Consider the following 27,590-nt stretch of genomic DNA (forward strand, 5'->3'; position numbering starts at 1 on the left):
TGGAAATGAAATTTTGCTGTTTAGACAATGTGACGACAAGTTTGTCTGTGTATTTGGTAATTAATAAAAGGAAATTAACAAATTTTGGGTGCCCAGGACATCTACTTTTTTATCCTGGTAACAAACACTGATAATATCACTAATTATCTTCTAGACTTGAAAATTCCACTATTGTGATAATTATCTCCCACCAGATCAGCACATTGCACAGCATTTTGCCCACTTCTTCTTTCAATATGACGTAGGCAGACTATGCTATGATTGTATTATTATGATGTATTCTGTACGAAAGTACAGCCTAGTCTAGGTTTTGACCAAAAACACCCACACCACTCATGTTAGACAAAGATATCTCTTAGAGTTCAGTGTTTTTTTTTTCTAAATCTGCAGATTGACATCTACTAAGTCCAGTTAGAGTAGTTTATGTCATTAAAAAGGTATTATATCTGTGTTATACATCTCAAGAACTCTTATTGTGAGAAAATATACTGAAGTAATTTCCCTTTTGAATTTTGACATTTTAGAAAAAGGATTTTAATATTTTTTAATGTGTCATTCTTAGAATTATTACCTCCGCCAAGGAGGTTATGTGATCGGGTGGATTTGTTTGTTTGTTTGTCTGCAACATAACTCAAAAAGTCATGGACAGATTTTCATGAATTTTTTTAGGAAATATCAGAAATGGCATGAGGAAGAACTGATTAGATTTTGGGAGTGATCCGGATCACCATCTGGACCCAGGAATTTTTTAAAGGATTCTGTACTATTGGGAGATGGGGCTAATGGTGGAGGTCTGTGCTGTTACCACTTTACACCAAGAGGTGGCGGACATGAGTAACTTATTGAAAGTTTTGGAGTTTATAGAGTTTGAAAGACGCACGCCCGGTTGAGTCGGAGCATAACAGAGAGAAAGACAGCGAATTGTAACAAGAATACTCATAATGCTGGGAGGAATAGAGGAATATTCACCCTCTGCCATGACTTCCACACATAGCAAAGCCAATACTTTGCCTTACTGTATCTTTACCCCACCGTGGAGGGAGTAACGGTGAATTAGATTTTGGGAGTGATCCGGATCACCGTCTGGATCCAGGAATGTTTTCAAAGGATTCTTCACTATTGGGAGATAGGGCTAATGGCAGAGGTCTGTGCTTGATGAGTGCTTTTCTAGTTCAGCATGCAGATCAGTTCAAAACACAACTGTTGATTCAGGGTCAGAAACAGCAACAAGGTTGTGTAGAGGCCATACAGTTTGGCGCAAATAAATCAATCATGCTGGCCTTTTTCATCAACAGTCATGGTGAAGAGGGGTGTGTCTCACATTTGATCTCTGACTGCAAGCTCTGTTGTCAAACTTTAGCTGTTATTCCAGGAGCACTGAGCTACATTTCACTGCTGTCTACAAACACTAGCGTCTGTCAAGCCATGTCTGCTATGTTTATACCTATGGCCTTGGGTAAGTGTGGGCAAGGTAACATAGATGCACAGACATGGGCTACACATTAAATTGTGTGTGTCTTGCTTGCAGCAAATTTGTGTGTGTATGTGTGTGTTAGTCCCTGAATGTCACAAGAGACCATAACTGTGTTTGTGAGAGCATGTTTATCAGTGCACGCCCTGCAATCTGTCAGGGATGAGTACTTCTCTGGTCAGCTGGCCAGTTGCTGAGAGAGAGAGAGAGAGAGAGAGAGAGAGAGAGAGAGAGAGAGAGAGAAGGAAGCACGAATCTGATGATTAATCACAGCTTGCACCTCTCCAGGCTAACCCTTAGCAACAGCAGAGCACCATCCAGCCTCGTGTCTGCCGTACAAGTCCATCATAGCTACATAAAGAAACCCTATTTTTGTGAAACAATTATCGTAAATTGCACCATAATTAAAATGTTGCTAAAATATACTGCAGCAAGGAAATGTTACAATGAAGTATAATTACATTAAATGAAAGCATGAGTATCTTATGGCCAAGAATATATATATATGTGCTTAACAAATTTATTAGACCACCTGTCATATTTGTCTCAGAGACCATCATGAAGTGCTTTAATGCGGACTCTTTCATTTGCAGTGAGCTCTCCACGTTTTTCCATTTTGCACAGGAATGAGGAATTTCAAACTGAATTCACCTTTTTTTTACCCAAATTTGAGCCGGCTCACTGGGCTTCTCTGAGAAGTCAGAAATGAATCAAGCATAAAATTCAACCACTAAAACTATTTTTTCTGTTCAGGAATGCAAGTAAATAACTATAATTTGACATATTAATCAAGAAATTATAATGTGCTTTACTATTTTTTTCAGTTTTTTTGTAATCAGTAGATTTGAAAATTCATGGATAACAATAATAATTATATTTTAGCATTAAAAATATCATTTGGGTTAAAGAGCTTCTACATATTTGTATATTAACCATTGCAGAAACATAAAAAATGATTTTGGTAATCACCAATGCTGTTAATTTAGGGCAGCTGTGGCCCTGGACTGGTCACCAGTCAATGGCAGGGCTGACATATAGAGACAGACAACCACCTACGGCCAATTTAGAGTGATCAGTCGACCTAATGAGCATGCTTTTGCTGGTGGGAGGAAGCCGGAGTACCCGGAGAGAACCCACTCATGCACGGGGAGAACATGCAAACTCTGCACAGAAAGGTCCTGACCGGGAAGCGAACCAGCAACCTTCTTACTAATTGGATCAAAGCCAGATATTGGCATCAGTTATCATCCAGGCAGATAATCGGTCTACCCCTAGTTGCAAACTCCTGCTCCTCCCTTAAACAAGCCCATGATTGCATCCTGAACTCATGTCTGAGCGTTAGACAACAGAAAAATGAAACTTCTTTGAAACCACACATATAGTGTAAGTTTCATTTCTCTCCTGTTGAGTTTTGTCAAAATGCTCATGACAGTAGCATACTTCCTGATGTGCGCGTTGACAATGATAATACTCAAACAAAATGGCAATAACAGACACTTAATGTGAAGAATTTTTTTGAAATATCCTGCTTATCACTGATTTAACTTGCCTTAGCAGAAGTGCAGGTGTGCGTGTGGGGCTAACATGCTAAAGGCTGCCTTTCCAACCTGGTTTAACACCACAGCCCATTTTTATTGAATCACCACAGATTTCAAACCAGCAAGTAATGGGTTACAATTAGGGATGCACCGAAATGAAAATTCTCGGCCGAAACCGAAAACCGAAGATGAGGAAACAAGGCCGAAAACCGAAACACCGAAAGAAATTATTTTGCCAGTTATTAGTACCATTGCATTTATGGCTATGACTGTGTATTAACCTCACTAAAATCAATTGCAATTGCAAAAATTAATATTAATGCTTCAAAGAATAAATCAATTACAAAATTATGTAAATATTTATTAAGCACTTCATTCCAACAATACACAATATAAGATAAAATAAAATACAAAATAAAATGTTTAACTTGACCCCACTCATGTATACATTACATCAGTGGTTCTCAACCTTTTTTCATTCATGTACCCCTGTGAAGTATTTTTTCAGCCAGGTACCCCCTAAACAGCGCAAAGCTTTTTGGTCAAAAAGAAAGACATTAAAGAGTGCTGTGATAGCCGTCTGATTTATCAAACTTTGTAACTGATAAACACTTTCAAAATACAAATATTAGATTTTTTTTTCATACATTTTAAATGTTAAAAATGCATGACTAAAGTCATGGTACATCTTCTCATTTCTAAATGTGGGAATTCAAATTAATGTAGCTATTGAAAACAGTGACTGGAAAGGTTTTAAACCCAGAAGTGTGCACAACTCTCCTTGGCTGCAGCGGTCTCTCTGGAGCAATTTGGAAATAAAAACATAGACTTAGAAAGAACTAAAAATCTGTAAATAATAAACAAATTATTAAAAAGACTTCTCTTTTCTCAAATTGAAATCATGAACTTAGTTATAGATCAGCATTTCTTCACAAAAAATAAATCATAAACCTTTTCACGAATGGAGTGATTGTGAATACAGTGATTGACAAGCATGTGCCAGTGTGGGTCAAACCATTCTGCCATGGGGGAGACTCAGGGGGTTTTAGGGTGATTAAATTTAAGAGCCTACAAAATATTAACTCGGGTTTATAAACTTAAGGTCCTTACACCCTATACGCAATTTTTTCATGCAAATTATTTACACAAAATATTTACATTTAGAACCTGTAGCGAATCAAAGCAAGCTTCCTCACCTGCAACACCATTTCGCAGTGCGACATTGCTGCACTTATTTAAGTAGCGAATTTGCTCTCATGTGGACATGTTGGGCTGCCTGCTGCCTGCCTCCCTCTCTACCAGGCTAAGAAAAAGAGGCAAAAACACAAGCACTGATACAGACAAATATGAGGAGATATCAAACATCAGGTGGTGTTGGAGAGGAGGACGTTTTTGTTCCTCTGTCTACCTTAAAAATGGGCACCACCACCACTATGTGCGCTCGTCGGAGCAAAACTCACACAGCTGGAGCTGTTTCTAAACTAACGGGACTTTAGTGAAATATTTACCAACACAGTCTCCTCTGACCTCAGACATACGACTTATAAAAGCTCTAGATCAACCAGCTAAATGACTCCTCTGGACAGTCTTGAACACAAACAGGTGAGCCAGTCTGTGTGCTGTGGAGAGAGTTAACTCCTCTCCTCAGCTGTGCAATATTATAACTCTTACTGATCATACTTGACATAGAATGAATGAAAAGTCAGTCCCTCCTCTTACAAACTTGGCTGGCACAGTGAATGAAACCGTGAAAAAAAACGGCACTGACGTCCTGGCTGTACGTAAAAGTACCGCGTTACGCACAGAGTGAAGGACAGAGAGGGACAAACCTCCTTTTATCTTCCGCTTCAGTAAATATCACTGTTTATCAGAGGAGAGAGAAAACACACCGCAGACGTTCGCAGCACGAATGTGATTTTAGAATCTACGTAATATACTCGCAAAAACGTGTCGCTCCTGCCGTGCAAAGAAAGGCGCTATTTTTCTTAAATAGCCGGCATGTATTTAAAATCTTGCGTACCCCCTGGAGTGCCTTCACGTATACGTACCCCTGTTTGAGAACCACTGCACCAAGCGTGTGCTGGCCGTGGTTTTTTGCTTGCGTCATCACAATGTCGTCTTTCGGCCGAAAACCGAAAATGCACTGTTGAGCCATTTTCGGCCGAAAATTTTCGGTGGCCGAATTTTCGGTGCATCCCTAGTTACAATACATCTTTGAACAGTAGTTTAAGCTGTTATTATAAATACTGCTGCAGCACTGGGCTGGAGACAAACTTAGTCAATCCATTGCAGCTCACAGCTTGTGTTACATTTGTAGACCGGCTGACAGAGACGCTTTGCAGAGCGAGCACACTTGCTGTATGTTGCTGTTACTGTATTTGTTAAGTTTAATGTGTCTATTGTTTTATACATTAAACTTGGAGAGGAATAAAAAGTAATTTTACCTCATTGCTGTGCTTCATGTTGATTACACTGACACAGACATTAATGTTTTACCTGCTACCTGGCTGGGGACAGTGCTGATACCTATTTACTACCCACCACTACTATCTAGGTTTTGTACAGTGCAAGGCTTGCAAACACTCATCAGTAGAAGTGAGAATCACAGGCTACCTTCTTTCACCATACAATACAGGATAGGACATGGGATACAATGGGATATGATACAATGTGCCATATGTGATTTGGGGCACACTGTATCAATATCACAACACATTGATTCTGAAATAATAGTCTTTTTACAATCAAAAACATCAAGTTAACCAAAAAATATAAAATCCCCTAAAGGTAACTTACAGGATTAATGTATTTATCTACTACAGTTTCTGTCAGTTTCAATTCTTACCATGTTGATCCTCTAACTTTTTTCCTTATCCAGCTATCAACTGTCAACTTTGGCCTCTTAACCTCACATTTCCCTCTCTCGAGTCAAAAATGCTTCTGTGAAGAGTCCTCAGGAGTAAGACAGTGACAGAAAATGGGCAGGGAAATCTCTTATGAATGCTGTGCTTACTTTATGATTAAGATATCTATATTTGGCACCAGAGACTTGATAATTGTATCACACAAGACAGGAAGAAAATTTATTGCCATATCATTATTTTGTCCCAACCCTACTCGTGTTCACCTGCCCTTAATGTTTAGTTTATTTGTCCTGAAGCCTAAGTCCACATAAGATACAGTACTGAGGCGGATATGAGAAAAATAGTCCACATAGTCTGGCCTACATCCCTGTGTTGATATTTGTTTTGAGGGAGAGCGTGTGCACTGGGTGTGTTCCTCTTACCATGTCATTTCTGTTTTGTATGTGCCTTGCTTCAGTCAGTGTGGGAAATCTACACCAGCCAGAATGCTGGTAAAAATGTTTGGCTACAGCTGTGAAGTTTGGCGCTTTCATCAGCAAGTGTGGCAGACATCCAACCACGCGCTTTGGCTGATCAGATAATAAAAGTAGGTATTGAATTTTGGATGCTGCAGTAGACAGCAGACTGTAGATGAAAAAGTGAGTTGCCTGCCTGCCTGCCTGACCCTTGATCATACGGTTTACTGTAGCAGGTTTGTTTTTCTGAACCCTTTAGCATTTGACCCCTTTAGAGTTCATTGTGTAATATAACATACTCTAAGATTTTCTGGCTAGGAGGCTCTGTTTTCACATTTTCTTTTCATTGACCAACAGCATTTAAAAAATAATCCATGAAAGGGATGTAACTTTGGTTGTGGATAATAAGATAGGTTAGGCATATTTGCATGTGTTGGAAAGACGAAGAGTAACTACAGTTTACTTGCAAGTTGACAGACTTGTTGGGTAATTCTTCTTGTGCAAGGCCTTTCCATTATCAGTCATGTGGAGGGCAGAGCTGATCATGTGTGCTGATGTCAGAAAGCTTTTCAAAATTTTCAACAGGGTCAAATAGAAATGAAACTGCTAATGCTGTTGGTAATTCTATGTATCAAGGCTAAAAAATAGAAGGAAATGCTGTTTTTCATCAGACTTAAACATAGACAAATAAATGCTGAATCTTACGATTATAAAGTCTTTTTTATTTTCAACATCAAGTCTAACTCTATCTTAAGCCTGCACTGAAGAGGAAAAGAAAAGTGCTGTGCCATGCAATTTTTTGACCTTTTTTGACATGAAGTGTGCAAACTAATACTGAAAAATATAAATCAACTTAATCTATAGCTGTTAGCATTGCTAGTCTGCATAAAATGATTGATCTTTCTTTGATATTCAGGTTTCTGATATGCTAAGTGTTTCCTTGTCGACCAGTAGTTGTAACTTTCAGTCACTGTCAGCTGGTTGTTCTGTTTATCGTACTGATTTATTTTTTTATTTGGGTATTTCAGGGTTAATTTGGGTATTTCAGAGTTGATGCCACTTATTAGTTGGTTGTGAGATCAATAAGTGAGATTTGGCACTGATATGCATTTATTATGAAGTGCAAAATGTACTTAATGTGGCAAAAATGAAATTGCATCATCACAAAATGAAGGAAACTAAACACTCTAGCCTTAGCTCTATCAGCATGAGAAATGGCATATAGTAACATGATAGCAGCAGGAAAACTGAAAATAATGGCATACACTCACAGTGTCAGCCCCAGGCTGAAGTGCTGATTGGCTGATACTTTGAAACAGTAATTTCAAAGAGTTGTGAAGCTGAGGAGGCTATGAGTCATCAAATTGTCTAAAAACTCACTGATTGGTCTGTCAGCATCCTGTCAGGCTCAGTCAACTATAGAATGATCTGCAGACTTAAATCTACGAGCCTGAGAGATGTATTCTAATATTACAAGCACATTTTTCACAGTACGGCTTTTGATGCCTGTGCTTAGTATTTATACTGTGGTGTTCAGATTGATCAGTTGTGTGTATTACAGATATTTAAGAGTACTTCTTTCACATTATACATACTTTGGTTGTGGTTTCTTCAATTAATAGACAAATGTTTCATTGTATTTGTTCTGCTATTGTACCTAAAAAGACCAAGTGGTTGGTATGATAGATATGATGCAGAAAGGAAAAAAAGTTTATTTTAGTCATGACCAGACAGTTAAGGAAAAAAGAATCGTGACTGAAAATTTTAGTCATGTTGTGCAGAGTCATTAGCAGTGTGCTGTGTGAGATCTCTGACACATAAAGAAGGAATAGAACCCTTTTTTCAGTATTTCTGCTTTTTAGGAGGCATGAATTGGAGAACATCAAGGAAACAATTTTGGGGAAAAACCCAAGTAAGAAATGAGACAATGTCAATCACATGATGTTGTGACCTTCATCTTAGAATGATTTTGTGATTGTCCTCATGGGCTTTTGTCAGTCTGAAGTGTTTATTTGGACAGAAGGAAGCCAGAGGAGTTTTTCAGTTTGTTACTGAGTGGTTGTCAGATGTTGCGTATTTTGTTTGGCTGAGGTGGAGTCAAAACAGAAGCCTTATCAGCGTGGCACTCGGAATATGCTTGTGTGTTTGTGTGTGTGCAAATGTTTCTGATGCCTTGACATATTTTGTGTGTACACATTGCATGGGTGTGTGTTTGTGTTTGTGCATACAGACATTTCCAGTATGGTTGGTATGCCAAGGATTGCCCTTGTTTGTAAGTGACAAAGCTGTCTCAAGAATTGGCTCAGCTTCTGCTGGGTTCCTCTGCTCATTTTACTGTTGACTGCCATCAATCTGCCTCATTGACTGAGGGAGTTTACAACTTACTAAGTCATTCACTTAACTCGGCAATTAACAAAGAAGTTTAACTGCGTATTAAACAATTAAAAGGTGGTGACTGTGGTGAGAAATGATAGAGAACTAAGGTTAAAGAAACAAAAAGGATGAATTTTATATTCATTTTTGCTCAGTTTGATCACACAGCAGTACTATGGTTATCAGGCTTTTTTCACTTTTGTTTGTGGCTAATCTTTCAAAGCAGAACGTCTGGAAAACACAAGCAGAGAAAAAATATTTCCCCAGAATCAACTAGAAAAGCACTTGGAGAGCGCAGACCTCTGCCATTAGCCCTATCTCCCAGTAGTAAAGAATCCTTTTAAAAATTCCTGGATTCAGATGGTGATCCGGATCACTCCCAAAATCTAATCAGTTCTTCCTTGTGCCATTTCTGACATTACCTGAAAATTTCATGAAAATCCATCCAGAATGTTTTGAGTTATGTTGCTAACAAACTAACAAACTAACAAACCCTGTCGATCACATAACCTCCTTGGCGGAGGTAAAACGTTGTAAATGAGGACGATGCCTCTTGTTTATCTTTTCCTCTTGAGTTGACAGAATATGTTATTGATTCACACAAGAGTGGGGTGATCTGTATGCAAACTTGGGCCTATTTGTTGAGTTTGTGAATCTGTCTGTGAAGGCAAATGCCAGAAGTGTCAGTATTAAATAAATGAACCTCTGAGGATTAAATTGTAACAATAAGGTGGCATTGCATTTGAATAGGTAAGTCAGTAAAAAGTTTTTTAATGAGGGAATCAGTCATTTCTTATGTGTTTTCCTCTGAATTTAACTTAAATAAAGAATAAAGTAAATCACATTTAATAACTGTGAAAGTGTTTTTGCATTTTTATTTAACATGTGCTTTTGTCCTGATAAGATTGTCAGATTCTCAATATGATACCCCAAGTTTAAAATGATGCAATCTTTGTTTTAAATGGTACTATTATCAAGACAAACACCTATAAAATTCAGAAAATTCTTGAATGGATGTTGATATTTGGCAACAATGTGTTCATTTTCTTTTTTCTGTTGGTCTTGGGTGGGCTCAGCTTCTCTCTGACACAAGCAGGGAGGGCATCAAGGAAAATGGTTGGGAACCACTGGTCTAAGTAGCATAGATATGTTGACCATTTCTTGGGTCTTAAATGTGGTCAGTGTATCTTATTAGAAAAATTTCAGTGATAAAAAAGATAGTACTTAATATTGGGTGTTTAGGGCAGTGATGTTCAACTGGTCTAGTGTCAGGACCCACTCTAGTCCTTACTGACTGAACGTGACCCAAATTTCTTACATTTTAAAATACACGCAAGTGTTTTGTTTTTTTTTTCTTTTCAAATGAAAAATATCCTGATAGCTCTGACATCCTGACAGCCCTAGCCCTGATTGTTCGCATTATAGTACATTTTCTTGTGTAATTCCACAGCAAAGCGCTCAGTGTGTTCTCTTTGGTCATCTTGGGTTAATTGATGTTGAAAATCTAATTGCTCCTGACCCCTTCTTTGCCCACCACTGAAGTCAACAGTGAAACCTTTTAAATAAGAAAAAAAGAAAGTAAAAGTCATTTCTTTATCTTTCTTTCCCCTCTTTAGGAACGTACCAGATCCTTTGACAGCTTCAACATGAACCAGCTGGAGAGCTCCCTGATCGACATCATGAGGGCCGAGCAGGACACCCTGAAAGGTGAAAATGCCAGCTGTCAATCAAGAGCATGAAACACTAAGCCCCAAACTAGCAGTACATCCGTTTTCATTTCACACTCGACTATTGGCAGGGATTCTCTGGGTGTATTTTAAGCAAAAGTGTGATAGGGTAGTTATGTCTTTTGAACTGAAAGATGTGGCATATGTTACTTTTAGTAGAACCTTATTTAACCCATATTATTAGCGATTGTTGGATCAGCAAACAAGGCCAACATGATTTATATGCAGGTTTAATACATTGACTTGTATCTCCAAAATAAAGATTAATCCTCCAAAAGTTTAAAGCATCATTATAATAGATGGCATAGTGTTATACTACTCTTTTATAAATCAAGACAAAACATGTATTATTTAAGATATATTTGTTGTAATTATATCTCTATGTTAAGCTATGGCATAAAAAGCACAGTCATTTACAATTCAACACCTCAGTTTTTAGCAGTGGAGTTTCACTTCCTCCGCAGGTCAGACAACCAGACATTGTGTCTTCTTTGGTGTTATGATAAAAAATTATAAGAAAGGTTAGTGTGTGTAGCAGGCAACTCACAACTCCTATTCTCTTTCTCTCTTTTTCACTTTGAAAGAAAAGAAAGGTTTTTGTACTCATGAGAAAATTCATTTTTTAGGTTGTGTGCCAAAGTGTAGTGCAGTAAGTCTGACCTCTTTTTCTCAAGTGTTTTAAGAAAGAGATGCAGAGTAGAAAATACGGGGCCGATGGAGGCTTAGGCTTTGTATTCAAGGGGGGGATTTGAACGGGAGATGGAAGGACTCCCACTGATCTGAAGTGAATATGTTGGTGATCATTAGTGGATAATGATCACAGCTGCAGAGTGACCCATTTTGAAGGATAATAATCATTTTCTAAAAACAGTAACAACTCAGTTCAATGTTCAGTATTTGTTAAAACTTTCTTGACCTCTGGTCTTGGAGGCAATGGTTTGTGTAGTACTCCTGTATTTTAAATAAACAGGTTGAACAAAATGATTGATGTGGGCATAATGTTTGGGTAAAAAGCTTGTTTTCATTACTATACACAGTTGGAGCTGTTAACGAACCAACAAAATACAATCATCAATTGGAAATTGGATTGAACTGACACCTGTTATTGATTTATAGAGACAAGCGGATGTCTGTTATTGGCTGAAAGGTCTTTGCTGAATGGTAACCCATAAATAAGTAACTGAATAAAGCAGGTATTCTGTTTTGTTTACTGTTTGAGAGCTGTCCCTCATATTTTTTATGGACAGGGAGAGCAAAGATAACAAAAAGGCCTTTGGCCTTTATAAGACATTGATCTGGAAGGAGCAGGTTAAAGGAGGACTTCTCTTAATATTCATTATTTAAAACAAAATGCTGGGACTTGATTGGCTACAGACTGCAGTTTAAGTTGTCACACTTTTTGTCACATTTCAAGGCTTAATGTAGATACTAAGACCTGTATATCCTTTTTAAGCCATTGTTGTTGATCAATCCTGTAGCATAAAATAAATGATTGCAGCAAACTGGGGATGTTCCTAGGTGACTATTTTTAAATTACCTTAAACACAAATGAATGTGACACAGAGATACACAAAATTATCTCAATTTTCTACATCAAAATACTCAGTGCTATGAGTTGACATTCATCAACTGTGCTGCCTTACATCAGTACAGTAGAACAAACAGAGAAGACCCATTAATTGATGCTACAGTCTCAGCCAGTGGCAAGTGGCAGCATTATAACTTGGACAGTTTTTGACTAGCATTAAAATGAAATTGTAATGTTTTTAACTGGATTATAATCCTCTAAGTCCCTTCTGTTTGGAAGAAATAATACATTTACAGGCTTATATTTTTGCTTCACCTCTCTACCTTATTCATTGAAATGATCTCACTTAATCATGTGGAGATACTTAGTTTGGTATGTATCACTGTTTGATTGAATCACCTTGAAATGTGAATCATTACATCTCAATAAGATCACATCCAGGCCATGCTTGGCTAAGCTTCAACCACTACAGTCTGCCTGACCAAATAACTGAGTGTCAGTATCCCACAGTTTTCTCAGCAGGTTTCTGTCATTAGCAAGCAGACGAAAATGAAGAGGAGGCACCTTCGCGCAACACAAAGTCAATAAGAGACCATGGATTGTTCTAACCCTTCTGTGTGGGCAGGAGTTAATTGAGCTCCGTCTGTGTAGGCCAAGAACAAGAACCTGATTATCTTGTGTTTCTGTATGAACCTAAATGCTGGAGCAACAGATTTTAAAACAAACAAAGACAAAATGGACAGTCTTTGTGCATTGTATATCCAGGGTCAAAGACACTGGAATGCAAACTTAAGGATTTGATGTGCATAATAGGCTGATGAAACAGGATATATAGATCCAAATCTGTTATCTTTGATGCAGTGCTGCAAAATGAAACCTAGCCATGTAGTACACACATTCACAGGCACATAGACCCACACACTCACATGCTCACACACTCTCTCACTAGTCTCAGTACCAGAATAACGAGAGGAGTGAAAAGTCTGAGCTCCAGACACTCCACTATCACCTCATATTTATTTCAGCCTCACACCCACTGGGTTCAGCCACATCCAGCTGTGATCTAATGTTCTGCTGTCAAGCTTTAGTAAATCTTTCCTCAATAATAAGAGAGGAGGACTGGAAGGTTACCTCATTAAGCACATTTTGGTGTCTTAGCTCCAGCCATGCTGGCACAGATTCCTGCATCTGTTGGATTCAAAAGCTGGGTACCAGATGAACAAATGAGTTTTCTGCTAAATTAAAAATGTAAGGCTTCTATGAAGGCTTTTGACAGAAGTACATAATAGGGCTGTCAAGATTAATTGTATTAATCAAAAATAATTAAGGAACTCAATTGGTGCACTAATTTTTCTGAAATCCTGATTATTCACATGATTTATTGTCCCTTTCAACACACTTTGGTTAAGCCATTGCAGTGTCTCCCACAGCAAGGCCGCCCATGTGGGGGATAAAGAGGAGAGCTTTTTGGGGCCCAGCCAAACTGGGGACCCATGGAGGTCAGCAAAATCAAGGTTCACTGAAAACCTAAGCTTTGATAACCATATTTTATTTTAAGCGAGAATAATAACCACTCCTATCAAAGCAACAAAAATGAGTCGTATAATTTATGTTGTAGGGTATTATAGCCTTTTTCAAAATGTAAACCCCTTTTCTTGAAACAGAATTACCTTTTTATTTGTGATGTTAACAATGTGGATGTGCACATCGAAGTAAATGATTAGGAAGGTAATGTCAGACTTCACAGGTAAGCCATAATGTGCACAAATGTCAGAATGAGATAAAATAAAGTAGAAAACCTGAGACAGCTTTAATGGAAATTACTAAATAGATGTGAAAAGAGTCAAATGCTGGCAAAATGGGTTAAAAGTGGCAAAAATTGACCAAAAACAGCAAAAATGAGCAAAAATTGATATAAAAAACAGCAAGACAGGGGCACATATGGGGTAAAAGCAGCAAAGATAGGTTAAAGTGGCAAAAAAGTGATAAAAATGGGCAGAAATTGGTAATGGGGTTATTTATAGCATAAATGGCTTAAAAGTGGCAAAAATAGGTTATGTGTGGCAACAAGAAGTAGCTAAAATGGGTAAAAAGAGGAAAAACTATCACAATTTGGCATAAAACATGGTGAAAAGAGGTTCAAAGGGGATGTATTATGCAAAAATAACTTTTTCAGGCTTTTCTAACAAAATATGTACCCCTGGCCTGTCCACAATCCCCTCAAGTAACAGGAACCCCCCCCCCAACCTTTCAGAGAATTTGTGCTAAAGCAATCCATTCTCAGATTTCCCCTCATGATGTCATGTGGGGAGTTAGAGCTTCCCCCAGCTTTGGTTGGCCCTCCCTGCTTGGAAGAAAGTTCCGTCCTCCTTTCCTGATCCTCCCCTCAGCTGCCTGCTGAGAAGAGGATCAGGAGAGCCACATCCATTAAGCCACGTCCATTTACTGAGAGGGTTGGAATCAGACAACTCAGTAACATTTAAAGCCACAGACACAGACAGAGAACAGAGGGGGTTATTAGACATACAAAAGTCGCATACTGGAGTGTTTATTCAGCAACAGACTTCACAGGCATGTTTTGGGGACCTTTGAGACCAATATAAACTTGTCTTGAAAAGGTAAAGTATGTCCCCTTTAAAAGTAGTGCAATTAAAAATCCTGTACATTTCCTTTTCAGCCCATAACAACTTCCTTGTTTGTGGTAAAGTTTATGTTAAAATGATTGATATACCTATAAAAGCAGGTCTGTATCTAAACAGGAAGTCAATTACCCTTAGTTTAAGACAATAGAAAAATTTTGAATTGCCACAAAACAGTTTTGTATGCAAAAAAGTGGATTTTGATATGCAATGAGATGCTATTAATCACAATAAACAACAGAAATTCAGAAATTAATCGCGTTTACAGTTTTAAATCTGTTGTCAGCCCTAGTTTATTATATACAGTGAAGCAGAGGTGTTGTTAACCCTCCCTTCCTTCATCATTTAAATACAGTTTATTTCAGTAACAGTAAAGTTATCAATGCTCTAGCATATGTTAGGCTTAGAGAAAAAGAAGCCTGCTGTCTTTTTAATTCATCTTACTCCCCTAAAGACTTTTTCTAAACATCCTTGACTCCTTTCACATGAGGCTTCACATCATTTCCATCCCATAATCCCATATCTTATTTTTTTGACCTGCAGCCCTTGGCCTGCTATGAAATAATGGCATGTTTATTCCTTGTTGTCATAACTATGTTCTGGGCTTGTACAGTGCACAGTGAGTGTAACCATGACTGGAGTGACTCCTCTCCTTTTCCCTTAAAGCAAAGTAAAGGAGAAACATAATTACAGCACATTTTCCTTAAGCACTGACTCTTCTTCAGGCTAACTGTCTCTTGCTCTCTCCTGCTCCCCAACAAACATGAACATTCATGCATATGTACATAAAAATATAATTAACACAGGCAGCATGCATACACAAGAACATTTAGCCACACATAAGCAGAGCACAAATTTCTTACTCCAGCACAACATATTGAACAAAGTGAAGCCGGGAACAGGCGAGGCAAAATGTCTACTGTAGAAAGTGGCTTTGAATCGCTTCCAGCATTGTCCTGACTGACAGAAAGGATCTCTCTGTTCAGCTACCACACAAACACACACACATACTGGCACATGCACATAAGCACACACACCACTGCCTTGTGTGTCCTTGTGCATGCGTGTGCCTTAACTATTACTGTGCTGTCCATGTAGGCAGCCAGCAGCATGCAAATAAGGTTCATGGAGCGGGCACACACAAGCCGGCAGAAACACAGGGATGTGGTGTGCTGACGAGCCTGCACACTTGCTCCACAGAGACCATTAAAGGCTTTTAAAGCCCAACGTGACGGGTTGTGCTCAGATGTACTTTGATTTTGGGTGGTGCACCTATGAGCACAGTCTGAATGATACCAAGCCAAATTACAGGGAGAGAGAGGCTGAATTCTGCAGTGCAGTCCGGAGGAGCTGAGCTTGTCTGAGTGACCTGGTTTTGTTTTGAACCTCTGATTTTAGTATGATTAAACTGAGTGTTTTACCAATAGTTTTAAAAAGCTGATTTCATGTTTCTTTTAAGTATATAAGCTCACGTTTTAATGTTGAAGAATTTACATTATAATATAGTTGAGTATAATATAGTTTTATGGATTGTGAAAGCCACGAGTTGCCATTCCAGTTTCTGTGGTCAGAGTCCTAGTTCTGTTTCATGCGCCACATCTACTGAGAACTGTCGTGCTCAATAGGCGAGCTATGGGGGAGGGGCCAGCACATTTCCATGTGACCGAGGCATCGGAATGCACCAATCACAGGGCGGTCCGTACCCATACAACAATGGTTGTACTATTTCAGCTCTTTCATCTCATTATCCTGCTGCAGGGAGCGAGGCCTTGCATAACTTTGAAGCTTGTTTGGCATCATAACATGTATTTGTGTGTGGGTGCGGGTGTGTTGTGCGTGCGAGGCGGGCCTGGCAAATGGCTCAATATAAAATGTATGATATGAAGCTCAGAGAAAGACAGAGGGAGGCACACATAGGGAAATGGAGGTTGAGGAGAAGAGGGAGAGAGATAGTTGGAGTCCCACAGATGTACTCTCTAATGAGATTGATGTGGCAGCAACTCTCAGTATGCTCATATCTGTTGTAGTCTATTTGGTACACACACTCTTAATGAACTGTCTCAAACAACCACTGTTAATTGTGATCCTCTGCCTATAATCAGTCCACTTTTCAAACCAAACCCTTCTCCTTTCATCTGGAATATGTCCAACATTGTCTTCAGAATTGTTAATAAAAGGGAATCTCTGCACAAGTAGTAATAATAATCAAAGATGTCAAGGTCACAGCCTTTTGTAGAATTACAAATTGATAGCGGACTAGCTTTCCCCTGTGGTTAAGAAAATGTTCAATATGGCATTGTACCCTCATCCTGATTCTTATGATATAATTAGCAAACCCCTTGTTCCAAAAACTGGTATTTGAATTAAAAAAATACACAACTTTAAACAGATTTCTCTGGCAACTTGACTTACTATATTCATGACTTGTCATGGTGATGTTTTTGACATGAATGAGTGTAACAGGGATGGAAGTTAACTTGCCAAAGAGGAGGCTGACAACAGAATAGATAAAGAAGAATAATGGAGAGTGAGATAATGTTGGATAGTGCTGATAAGAAGTTAGACTGACACCAAATTGCAGTTTTTAAACATTACTCAACCATTATGAGGAGGATTTTTTTCTTCACTCAACCACATATTGTGATTTGATTTCGTATCATTATTTTAAAGTACCAAGCAGAAAAGCTGAATTGTAATATTGCTATTTTATAGGCCTTGTATCATATATTACCATGGGATTACACCTCTAGTACATCTGTAAATCTGTCGATTCTCCCTGCCATACACATACTGTTTTTCAGTGTGAGAGACCCACACATGGCAACAAATAATCACAGCTTTTCCCATGTTGTTGTATAGTGTGTGATGTAGAACAAGAGGATCAGCTAAGCACACTCACAAACTAACAGATTCTGTTCATGGACCGCCAGAGTCGCAGCCTGGTTTCATCTCTCAAAACACAAAATCTGGTGTGGTCAAATGTGACTTTAGAGTGAAGACACTACTGCGGTTAGCTTCATGCTAATTCCATTGTAGTTGCCATTTCAGTCCTGCTCCCTACCTTTTCAGAGCACTTGTTTTGTCGTCAAAAAGTTGCTCCTCCATGTCTGACGTCCGTTCCAACTTTATGCTGTCCTCTTGCTATTGTAGCCATGGCTGGGTTTTTGTTTTACTCCCTCCTTCAGTCAGCTCGCTTCCTGTTTGGTTCTCGCTCCGTTTGATGATTGTGTCTGCTCGGCTGTCCTTAGTGCTCCAGTCACACAACAGGAATTTTGGTCATTAATTTTGAACATAATTATTATTTATAATCTTGAGTCGAAGTGTCTCCCATCAGGTTGAAGAGAGAAAATACATTCAAAACACATCACACACTTGGCAAGATAGCCTTAAAAACCATCCAATAATCAGGCCTTTGCTGACTTTGGTCAGAAGGAGGGATTTAGCATGTCAGTTGGCACAATTATCTCGTAGTGTGTGGCCCCCTTTAACTGTTTTATCTGATAACGGACCTTTAACTCCAACCTTAAAACAGTGACCATCAAACTCATTCAAAAATCTATGGTGGGTATATTTTCCCAGGGTGACCTTGTTCCCACAGAATCTTGGTGTTGCATGGAGAATAATGACTCTAAACGTTCATCATTTGCTGCTTATTTTCAGCCCTCTGTACAGTATTTGTAGAAGGGCTGACATTGGAGTAATCTTATGGATTTTTAAAAAATTTGTAGCCCTCATAATGTTTAGTAGTTCTGTTCTGTGTCTCCCTGTCCAGGTCGTCTTGGGTTCCCCCATCAAGGTGCGGACAATCCTCTGCCCCTCAATGGTATGTATACCTACTCAGGGTTTCAAGGGCCCACAACATTATAAACTAGGGTCAGTTATTAGCAGAATGTGAGTAAAAAGGCAATAATTGAAAGGCACAATAACTGAAAGAAGAATCTGGAATCTTCTAAAATAATATTGTCTATCTGAAATCACACTTTTAGATGGTTTTGTCTTTGAACATGAATTTGAGTTAATCTCATTACAAGTATCAAGATAGATTTTTAGTCAGTAAGTAAACAAGTAGCCACTTTTTTCACCCTTTTTCCACGAGGTGACACCAAAACTGCAGGTCTTGAAAGTTTGACCATGAGTGCTCATGTCTGATGACTTTGAATCCTTGTGTGCCCTCAGTGGTCTGGGGTTGAATCCATCCAAAAAGTTTTGGATCAGTCCTCGTGCCCTCTCTGATTTGGAAATGTTAACATGAAACATAGCTGCCATTTCAACGCTCGCCCTTCTGACTGTAGTTTTCAACAAACACGCAGTTCTGTTTATGACCTTTCATGTAGTGGCTCAAATAAACAGGAAGATAAAGAGGGCTGTTATGGGGATGAGTGGATGTAGAGAGGATGTACAGGTTTTTGACACCATGTAATTGAAGGACAATTGAGGGATAGAATAAGATTGAACAATGGTGTTGGAGCAAAATGTGGGCCAGATAAACTTTGTTACATTAAAACTGTCTGTACTTGATAAAGTTTTCAAGGTCAAGTGTTTTTTTCCTTCTGTTTGGTGGATAATGTGGAGTAACTGACAAGAAATAGTGGGGGATGCCCACTGGATTTAACCATTAAATTTAAAATCCAGCATATTAGATGCCCATGAATTATTTAGAAAGGCATCTTTCTACATACATACAGCAGCGTAACTAATAAACCAGTGTAAAATGCTGAGACACACTTTCATTACCATATGTGCAGCCACCTCCATCACACTTTGTACATGACCTGTTGTGATTGGGATTCATAATGATGCAGACCAGGCTGGTGGGGCCACATTTTAAAGACTTTTCTCGCTCATTTGCATTTAAAGAATATTCAGTGGTGTACTGTCAAGTAAATGCATCTTATAAAGTGCTGATTGGAGGAAACGATTTCTCATTAAAAATCATACTTCACTGCTATAAGTGTTACTGTTACTGTGTTTTTTTAATCAGAAAGAGGTATAAAGCTATATAGAAACTGCATGCTTAATGTAAATTGTTTCACATAAGGACATTTCACTCCATTTTCTCTCTAGGAGACTATTCTGCTAGGTATTGTAAACCCATTCTCACCACTTTTTCCACCCAATTTTGCTACTTTTTAGCACTGTTAATCATTTTTTGTTGTTTAATACCACTTTGCCACACTTAACCCATTTTTGCCACTGTTTTGCCACCTGTTTTAGCAATTTATCACACTTTGGCCTCTTTTTGCCTACTTTTGTCAGTCTTTGGCCACTTTTAACCCTTTTTGCTGCTATCTGTTAGTTTCGTAACTTTTTTGCAACTTTTTTTTACCAATTTTCGGGGCTGAAAGTCTGTTTTTTTCCAACTTCTTTTTGCCTCCTTTCACTGATTTTCGCTGGTTTTTATCCACTTCATTGCCTTCGATTGCCCATTTGCCTCTGATTTTCTACTTATTTTAGGCACTTCAATGCACTTTTGCTGCCTATTTGCCCATTTTGTCATGTTTTTTTGGCTTCTGTTAAAATCCTTTGGCTCTTCTGCTCATTTTTTCCACTTCTGCCATTTTTTTTTATCAATTTTTGCTGCTTTTTGCCAATTTTTGCTCTTTTTTGCCCATTAATGCCAGTTTTTACTCATTTTTGCTGCTATTCCTCCATTTTTGCTGCTTTTTGACTCTTTTCATTTAAATTTAAGTTTTCTTAGTTTTGTCTACTATGGCATCCTGACATTTGTGTACGTCATGCCTCAGCTTCGGAGTCTGACATTACTTTCCTAATCGTTTAGTTCAGTGTGCCCATCCATGTTGTTGACATTACCAGTGATACCGTAATTCTGTTTCAACAAAAGTGGTTTACATTTTGAAAAACTTTCCACTTTTCAGTGGTCCATGATTTTGCTGACCTCCATGCTCCTCTAGGTTGGCTGGGCCCTGAAATTCCCCCCTTTATCCTCCCTTATGGGCAGCCTTGCCCCCTTTTTGTGAAATGCACCATAAAGATACCCTGCAACTGAGATTTAATTTCCAGTGCCTTTATGGTTAACTATGTCAGAGATATTTTAGTCTTTGACTGAAGAAGAAGCGTGCTTTCTGAGTAACTGCGCCTCTCTCTAACGGTTGAATAAACCTCACAAATCCCTTTGACATGCTGCAGTTTCCACAGCATCAGTTTAATATTCAGCAACCTCTCCTTTGCCCTTGCACACTCTCACTCTCGTCATCATTGTGTAAGTGTGTTGTTGTGGTCTAGGGCCAGGATGTAGAACAGGAGAGGCCAGCAGTTTCTTCACAAGATCTCTGAGTCACATGGTTAGATCACATGGTCAGGAGCTGTCATCAAGCCCTGAGACAGATGGTGCCAGCGGATAGGCAGGATTCAGAGGTTGCACACCACCTCTCTCTCTCTCTCTTTGCTCTTTGTCTCATAAGCGTACACAGATTGCATTCCTCATTCTCCTGATCGCTCTCTCTCTCACTCTCATTTTCTCTCTCCCCCACACCGCTTTTTTATCAGCTTGTTTCTCTATCTCTTCCAATCTATTTTTCACTCTCTTTCTCACACGCACACAAACACGTCTTTTTATAGAACTCTCTGCTCTCTTTCAATCTGCTTCCCTGTTTCTCTCTCTCCTCTATCTTTCTAGCTCCCTCTGACCTCCTCCCCCCCAGAGTTAATGTCCATCTGGGTTGGAAAGTCCACTGAGGGAGTTGAGGATTATTGCCTGTGTGTTCTGGCCCCTTCGTCCCCCCCCCCCCCCCCCCGTGTCCTTACACTGTTAGATGGGTCGATGCTTCAGTCTCTCCAGTGTGCACGTTTTAATTCATTTCATCTCAGCTCTGTGCAAAGAAACATTATTTCCCATAGAGCACATTAGATAAAATGAGGAAAAAGAGCGATTTCTTTGCTTAACATCTGACAGTGAACTGTATTAAGGGCTGCTGGACCTGATAGATAGACATATTTTAAGACAGAATAGGACTTTAAATCATTCCCAGCCTACTACCAGGCAATGTGTCTTTGGGATGTATTCACACCTTTTCAAAAGAAAGTTTAAAATGTGAGGAATTACTTTTTAAAGCAGCACTGACAACTGACGGACATGCGGAAGGTTAAATTTATGCTCTTAGATTCAATGCTATCAGGACTGAGAGGATGCTACTGTGTTGTTCCATGGATGTGTTTTCTATGGTTGCCATGGTCACACAGATATAAATTAGCAGCTACCTGGAAAAGTTTAAGAATTGCCAACTTGTGTAAAATAGGCAGATAGTGGCCTCCTTCATTGGTGTTGCTACTACTGCACTGTCACTGTTTGGAAACAATGGTGGTTGCAACGGTAACCGCCCGCTGTCATGGATGCAACTTGTTTTTGAGTCCTAAGCATGACTGAAGGAGGGCAAAACACATGTTGTGAAATGGCTGGCCATTTCCAGAGACACTGACTGGTATGTTATTAGCTATGGCACTTCCACTTGGTAATGTGGTTGGAGGTTCTTCTGCTTCCTCATGGTTGGCAAACTCCTGTGTCCCCACAGATATTGAATTAATGATAGTAACATTGCAACTGGGAGTGCTCTGATTATGGTGAAATATATAGTTAGGGTCGGGATAAATAAACACACTCTAGTCATGATCCATGATGCCATACTATTATCATAGTAGAGGATACATTAGATTAGAGTCAATTTTAGATTATTTTACAAAAAATCTTACAGTGAAAATACAAAATGTACCTTGAATTGTTTTTCTTTATAATTTTAAGTATTATTCATTTAGTTACTGAAAAGATGTGAAATGAATACAAAATGGTTTCAGACAATAAGTATCTTACATTATATATCAGATGTGTTATTAGCAAGCAGGTGTTTAGGTGTTCCTGATAGAGGATAAAAAAAATTGTTAGATTAAGTTAATGGAGCTTTTTAATTTTCAGTCTGTTTTACTCCCACTTTAGATAATTCAGACTTATCAAACTGCTTCTGTTATCTTTATTTTCATTGGAACTCTAGCAATAGGAAGTGAAGAAATGAGGATGTGACACATTATTAACATGCATGAATATTCAATATGACGTGCTGCTAAATGTATGTTTGAGTCATGACCAGACAAGAATAACTATGTAAGTAGTTAGTCTACCGTTAGTCAAGAGTTTGAGCTTCCTAGTTGCTTTTATTTCAGGTTTCTATCTACTACAGAGACAGAGAAATAAAGAGTTTAATAAATATTGAAATTCTGTGCAGTTTCTCAGAACACCCTCAAGTTTTGGGAGCTCTTTTCAAAACCACAGTCAAGTTTTACAGTGTGTTTTTTTTAGGATGGCCATAAGTCTAAATAATTTAGAAGAAAAGTAATTCTGTTCCTGCTGGCTTCCATATGAATGCAATATATATTTTTGTTAAATGGATTTAAAATGTCTGTATTTGAATCTATTTTTATTGTAATATGAGGTATTGCTGCATTTTTATGTAAATTCTTGTGTTTTTTAGTGAGACCACACTGAATCTGCTGCTGTTATCAGGGTTAAGTGTCATATCTAAGTGCTTCTTGACCTTAATGAAGCGTTGGCGCTGTATTGGCTCATATTTGGGTTCACTAGCTCAAGTAATGTGTTGAGTAGACTATCTTATAGTCTTATCACTGTCCCTGATTAGACAAGGTATCCCTCAAGCAGAGGTCGCATTAACTGAATATTCTCCGCCATTGGCGGATTTTTTGGAAGGATGACGGAGAATTTTGAAGGCTGTCCGTCATTTTGATGGGCTGGAATAATGAGGATGAGCCTGCACACACACACACACAGGTGCATAGACCCTTTCCATTTTCGTCAACATCGTAGATTAATGAAAGCACGTCGGTCTCTGTGCTGACAGCGCACTGAGAGGTTACCGCAGGTGTCTCAGTACACAGGTCGGCACGCAGAGTGTTAAGGCCTTTGCACAATGAACCCGTTTCATGTTGTTCTAATCATGTCTGCACACTGATGCCGAAATTGTCATTTTATTTCCCGTTTTTTGCAACAGGTTTGATTTTTTTGCAAAATTTCATATGTGTCCAAGGTGACTGATGATTCAAAACAGTTGCTGCTGATTCCACCTCGCTTGCTCACCACCGAAACCTCACTTTAAACACCAAAATTTGCTCATTTATCATGCGGATATCAACCATGGAAATATATCAAAGAGACGGGTGAATATCGATTCAGATCAGCACCTGTTTCTTTATTCTCTCTTGCTTGCTCACCGCTGCCCGACCCCCCCCCCCCCTAAAAATCTCACTTTTAACACTGTAGTTTTCCTGTGTATTATGTGGATATAAGTCATGGAAATATAACCGATGAAGGCATATGTTCGTAGCCTACTCACAGATCATAACAGAGACAGAATTAAAAAAGTTGTTCTCCATCTCTCCAACTTGTCTCTGTGCTATGACGCACGAATGGGTGCTGTATGAAGCTCTGTGTCAGGATGGATCCAGCGGGATTTTAAAGGAGTGACAGAGCCACAGGCTCGCAGTACGAAACAATTTGCCACATTCGACAAATTTTGGCAGTGAAGGCAAATACAAATGCAACGGACTCAGTGTGCAAGACCTGAGTGCGTGATGTTTTTTCGGATTACGACTCCTGTGGAGCAGACAAATGCACACAGCTCCACAGTGTAGCCTTTTAACAACTTGTAAGCTGTGGTCGTCAAACTACAACATATTGATATTAAAAATATCCAAAAAACTGTGCGTGATATCTTAAATGGCACAGTTCATAGTTGCTTGCTTAAAGACAGGGATTGTTGCTCCACCGTCACTGCGTAAAAAGGACGAGGAGTAAACCTCGTGCTGCTGTGTTCATCTTTCTCTCAGTGCCATTAAAATGCAGAACCTCAAAGATTGTTTTTTGAATATAAGTTTAGAAATGGTGCTTCATTAATTCAACACTACAAAAAAATAATTGAATTATATTATATTACAGATATTAAAGAGGAAATTATGATGATGGATTGTAAAATGGCATGACGGAATTTTTACGACCCTTTCCATCAAAATGACGGACAACAAAAAAGTTCAGCACATCCTCTGCCCTCAAGGTTCAGTCCTTGGACACTTTGATTTCTGGAGCATAATCATGGAGATTGTTCTCTCAGTAAAACTGAATAAAGTGGAAAAGTTTCAGAGCTGTTAAGCCTATGCACTGAGCTTTGCTGATTTGCTGTAGATGATCCATTTCCACAGGCTGACAAATAAAAAAAGAGGACAGGCTTAACATCCCTATTGTCACGAACCACTTGGCACCTTGAGTGTATCGTGCATCTTTTATAATCACCCTCTTCTTTGGTTTATTCCACATGCAGCGAGGAATTATAGCAGGAGACGAGGTAAAATATAATCCTGGATATTATGACACATTTCTTGCGTTATTTAAACTTTATAGGGCTCTTCATGTTATGGTGTTAAGCCATGCTGTTGTGGTTAATTTTTTTTTAGTTCAGAGGCGCTGGTTGTTTTAATGAATGCTCACATAGGTTTTGAATGACTCTTTACATTGTGTCTGTACAGTGACGTCTGTCTGCATGATTGTCTTGAGTGTTAAGCCTTGCAAACAAGCCTGTGAATTGACCTTTATCCATCTCTTATCCTTTTGACATTTCTTTCTTTTGTAATGCTTGACTCTTTTTTTTTTTGTCGCTTTCAGCTGAAGTTATTGAGGCAAAGAGACAAGAAAAAGTGCAGTTTGTTTTACACTCACAGCAACAGAAGCACTGACACATGCCCAGGCACATGGCCGGAACGACACACACAGGCTCACCCCCACACATACAGACACTCGCACACAGCACATACTGTAAGCTCAGGCTAACTCCCTTGCATAAATCTTTATAAAGCAGCTCAGGGCAGGTTTGTAAGGGAGCAGAGATAGGCCAGGGAAGGCTTAACCTCTACAACACACTCACACAACGATGCACAGTGCTCCGTGAAACTGTTTAGACTGAGAGGGCCACTGCCTTTAATTCTAAAGATCCTGCATGCTTTATTGGTTCTCCATACGCATTGTTGTTGCTGGTCTTGTGTATTCTTGCACTTTGTTTGGATTGCTTTTATGATGTTCACCTTATTCAGGCTAACCTACCTTCATAGCTTCTCTAATCATTTCAATACACCCCTAATAATAAGCATGATATGATACTCAGATAAGGACAAAGACTCTGAAAAGAAATGCCTGGTGCCTGCTGAAATACTGAGTGCTGGCAAACGTGCTAATGCACAATTTTTGTTACTGCCCTAGTGCAGTAACTATGCCAACAGTAACCCCCTTCTCAACCTTTGCTGGTGGTTCTCTCCTCTTGAAATAAACCTTTCCTGCTCTCCATCTCCTCCTCTTCTCTTTGTCTCAGGTCACTCTTCTCTCTTCCCCATGGAGGATGGTTTCCCTGACGATGAGCGTGGCGATCAGGGTCTCGCAGGTCTGGGCTCTCCACACTGCTTCCCACACCAGAACGGAGAGCGTGTTGAACGCTACTCGCGCAAGGTCTTTGTGGGAGGACTGCCCCCGGACATAGATGAAGGTAAAACAGTTCACTTACATCAAATTGCTTAAATTGTGCTGCCATTTCACTCAATTTAATCGAGTAAAACTTAGAAGATATGACCTTGAGGGAATGCAATAAGAGAGTTAAACCTGCAACATAAGCCTGAGGACTGCCAGTGAGTTTGTATTCTGTCTGCTTTTTTTCAGATGAGATTACAGCCAGTTTCCGTCGTTTTGGACACCTGTTTGTGGACTGGCCTCACAAAGCAGAGAGCAAATCCTATTTTCCCCCCAAAGGTATGTCAAATCATCATCACAGCCTCCTAAACTGTGCTTCATTTCTTGTAATTATTTACAGTCCTGTAAGGGAGGCTGTAGTGCCTTTTTGATTTTTTTTTTTTTTATCATTACCAATTCAATTTAATACATCAAAAGATAAGTTTCACTTTGATGTCTTTGGTTCTCTGGGTTAAAAAGAGGCTGAAATGGCTTTTGGTGCAGCCCTGTATTGGCGTACTATTGATGTGTGAGTGTTGGTGCAGTCTGCTTTTGTGTTTCGACTTTTATGTGAAGAATTATAACCATGCCAGGCCTGTTTGTCTGTTTCTCCATCTATTTGTGAAAGCTTATGCCCTCCTGCTATGAAACACAGAATGTCGTGATCAAACATACAGTCACAGTAATCATCACACTAAATTCCAACATGACTCTTTTGTCAATACTGTGCGTCCCAGACAGCATGAATAACCCTGTTGTATTTTATGTAGGCTACGCCTTCCTGCTGTTCCAGGATGAGAGCTCTGTGCAGGCTTTGATCGATGCCTGTATCGAGGAGGATGGCAAACTGTACCTCTGTGTGTCCAGCCCCACCATCAAAGACAAGCCGGTCAGTGGGAGCACACACATGCACACGCATGCTCCAACAAGCAGCTTGTTTTACAGCTTGCATGATATCTGTTATTTCTAGAGCTGAAATCTGTTGGTTTTGTTTGTGTGACAGGTTCAGATCCGACCCTGGAACCTAAATGACAGCGATTTTGTGATGGATGGATCTCAGCCTCTGGACCCAAGGAAAACCATCTTTGTGGGAGGAGTCCCTCGTCCACTCCGTGCAGGTACTGTAAAATCTGGAATCTGTTTTTCATCTTCCTCATCTTATTTCAAAGTCCTTCATGAAAGTTGGTTGCAGCTTAAATACCTGGACGACGTTTATACCACAGGGTGTCAGCAGGGTCTAAAAAGTATTAAAAGTTGATAAATCCATTCATTTTAAATAAAGCCTTTTTCAAAGTCATGAAGGCAAGACTGGTAGCTCTTAAATTTTGTGTTTTTTATTTAATTTCTTATAGCCTATTCAGAGGTTGTAGGCTAGTTATTCTGCTTGTGTTTTTTTACATTTAGATTTAAACACACATTATTTTTTAAAATTCTGTCATATCTGACAAAATCTTCCCAGACTTAAGGAGATAAATGATTAAAATGA

The 27,590-nt window shown here is 39.1% G+C and overlaps 1 protein-coding gene across 2 annotated transcripts in view; it reads left to right on the top strand.

Moving 5' to 3' along the window:
- The window catches only part of cpeb4b (cytoplasmic polyadenylation element binding protein 4b), a 54,654-nt gene that overhangs the window by 17,395 nt on the left and 9,669 nt on the right, over positions 1-27,590 (top strand). The window contains exons 3-9 of one of the 2 annotated variants that reach the window (XM_041800912.1): positions 10,318-10,408; positions 18,368-18,418; positions 24,933-24,956; positions 25,974-26,144; positions 26,315-26,404; positions 26,875-26,993; positions 27,108-27,222. In XM_041800912.1, coding sequence (XP_041656846.1) covers positions 10,318-10,408; positions 18,368-18,418; positions 24,933-24,956; positions 25,974-26,144; positions 26,315-26,404; positions 26,875-26,993; positions 27,108-27,222 — 661 coding nt within the window. The remainder of the gene's footprint in view (positions 1-10,317; positions 10,409-18,367; positions 18,419-24,932; positions 24,957-25,973; positions 26,145-26,314; positions 26,405-26,874; positions 26,994-27,107; positions 27,223-27,590) is intronic. The other variant, XM_041800913.1, reaches the window with a different exon arrangement.

This window comes from Cheilinus undulatus, linkage group 12 (genome assembly GCF_018320785.1).
Source record: "Cheilinus undulatus linkage group 12, ASM1832078v1, whole genome shotgun sequence".
Taxonomy (NCBI): Eukaryota; Metazoa; Chordata; class Actinopteri; order Labriformes; family Labridae; genus Cheilinus; species Cheilinus undulatus.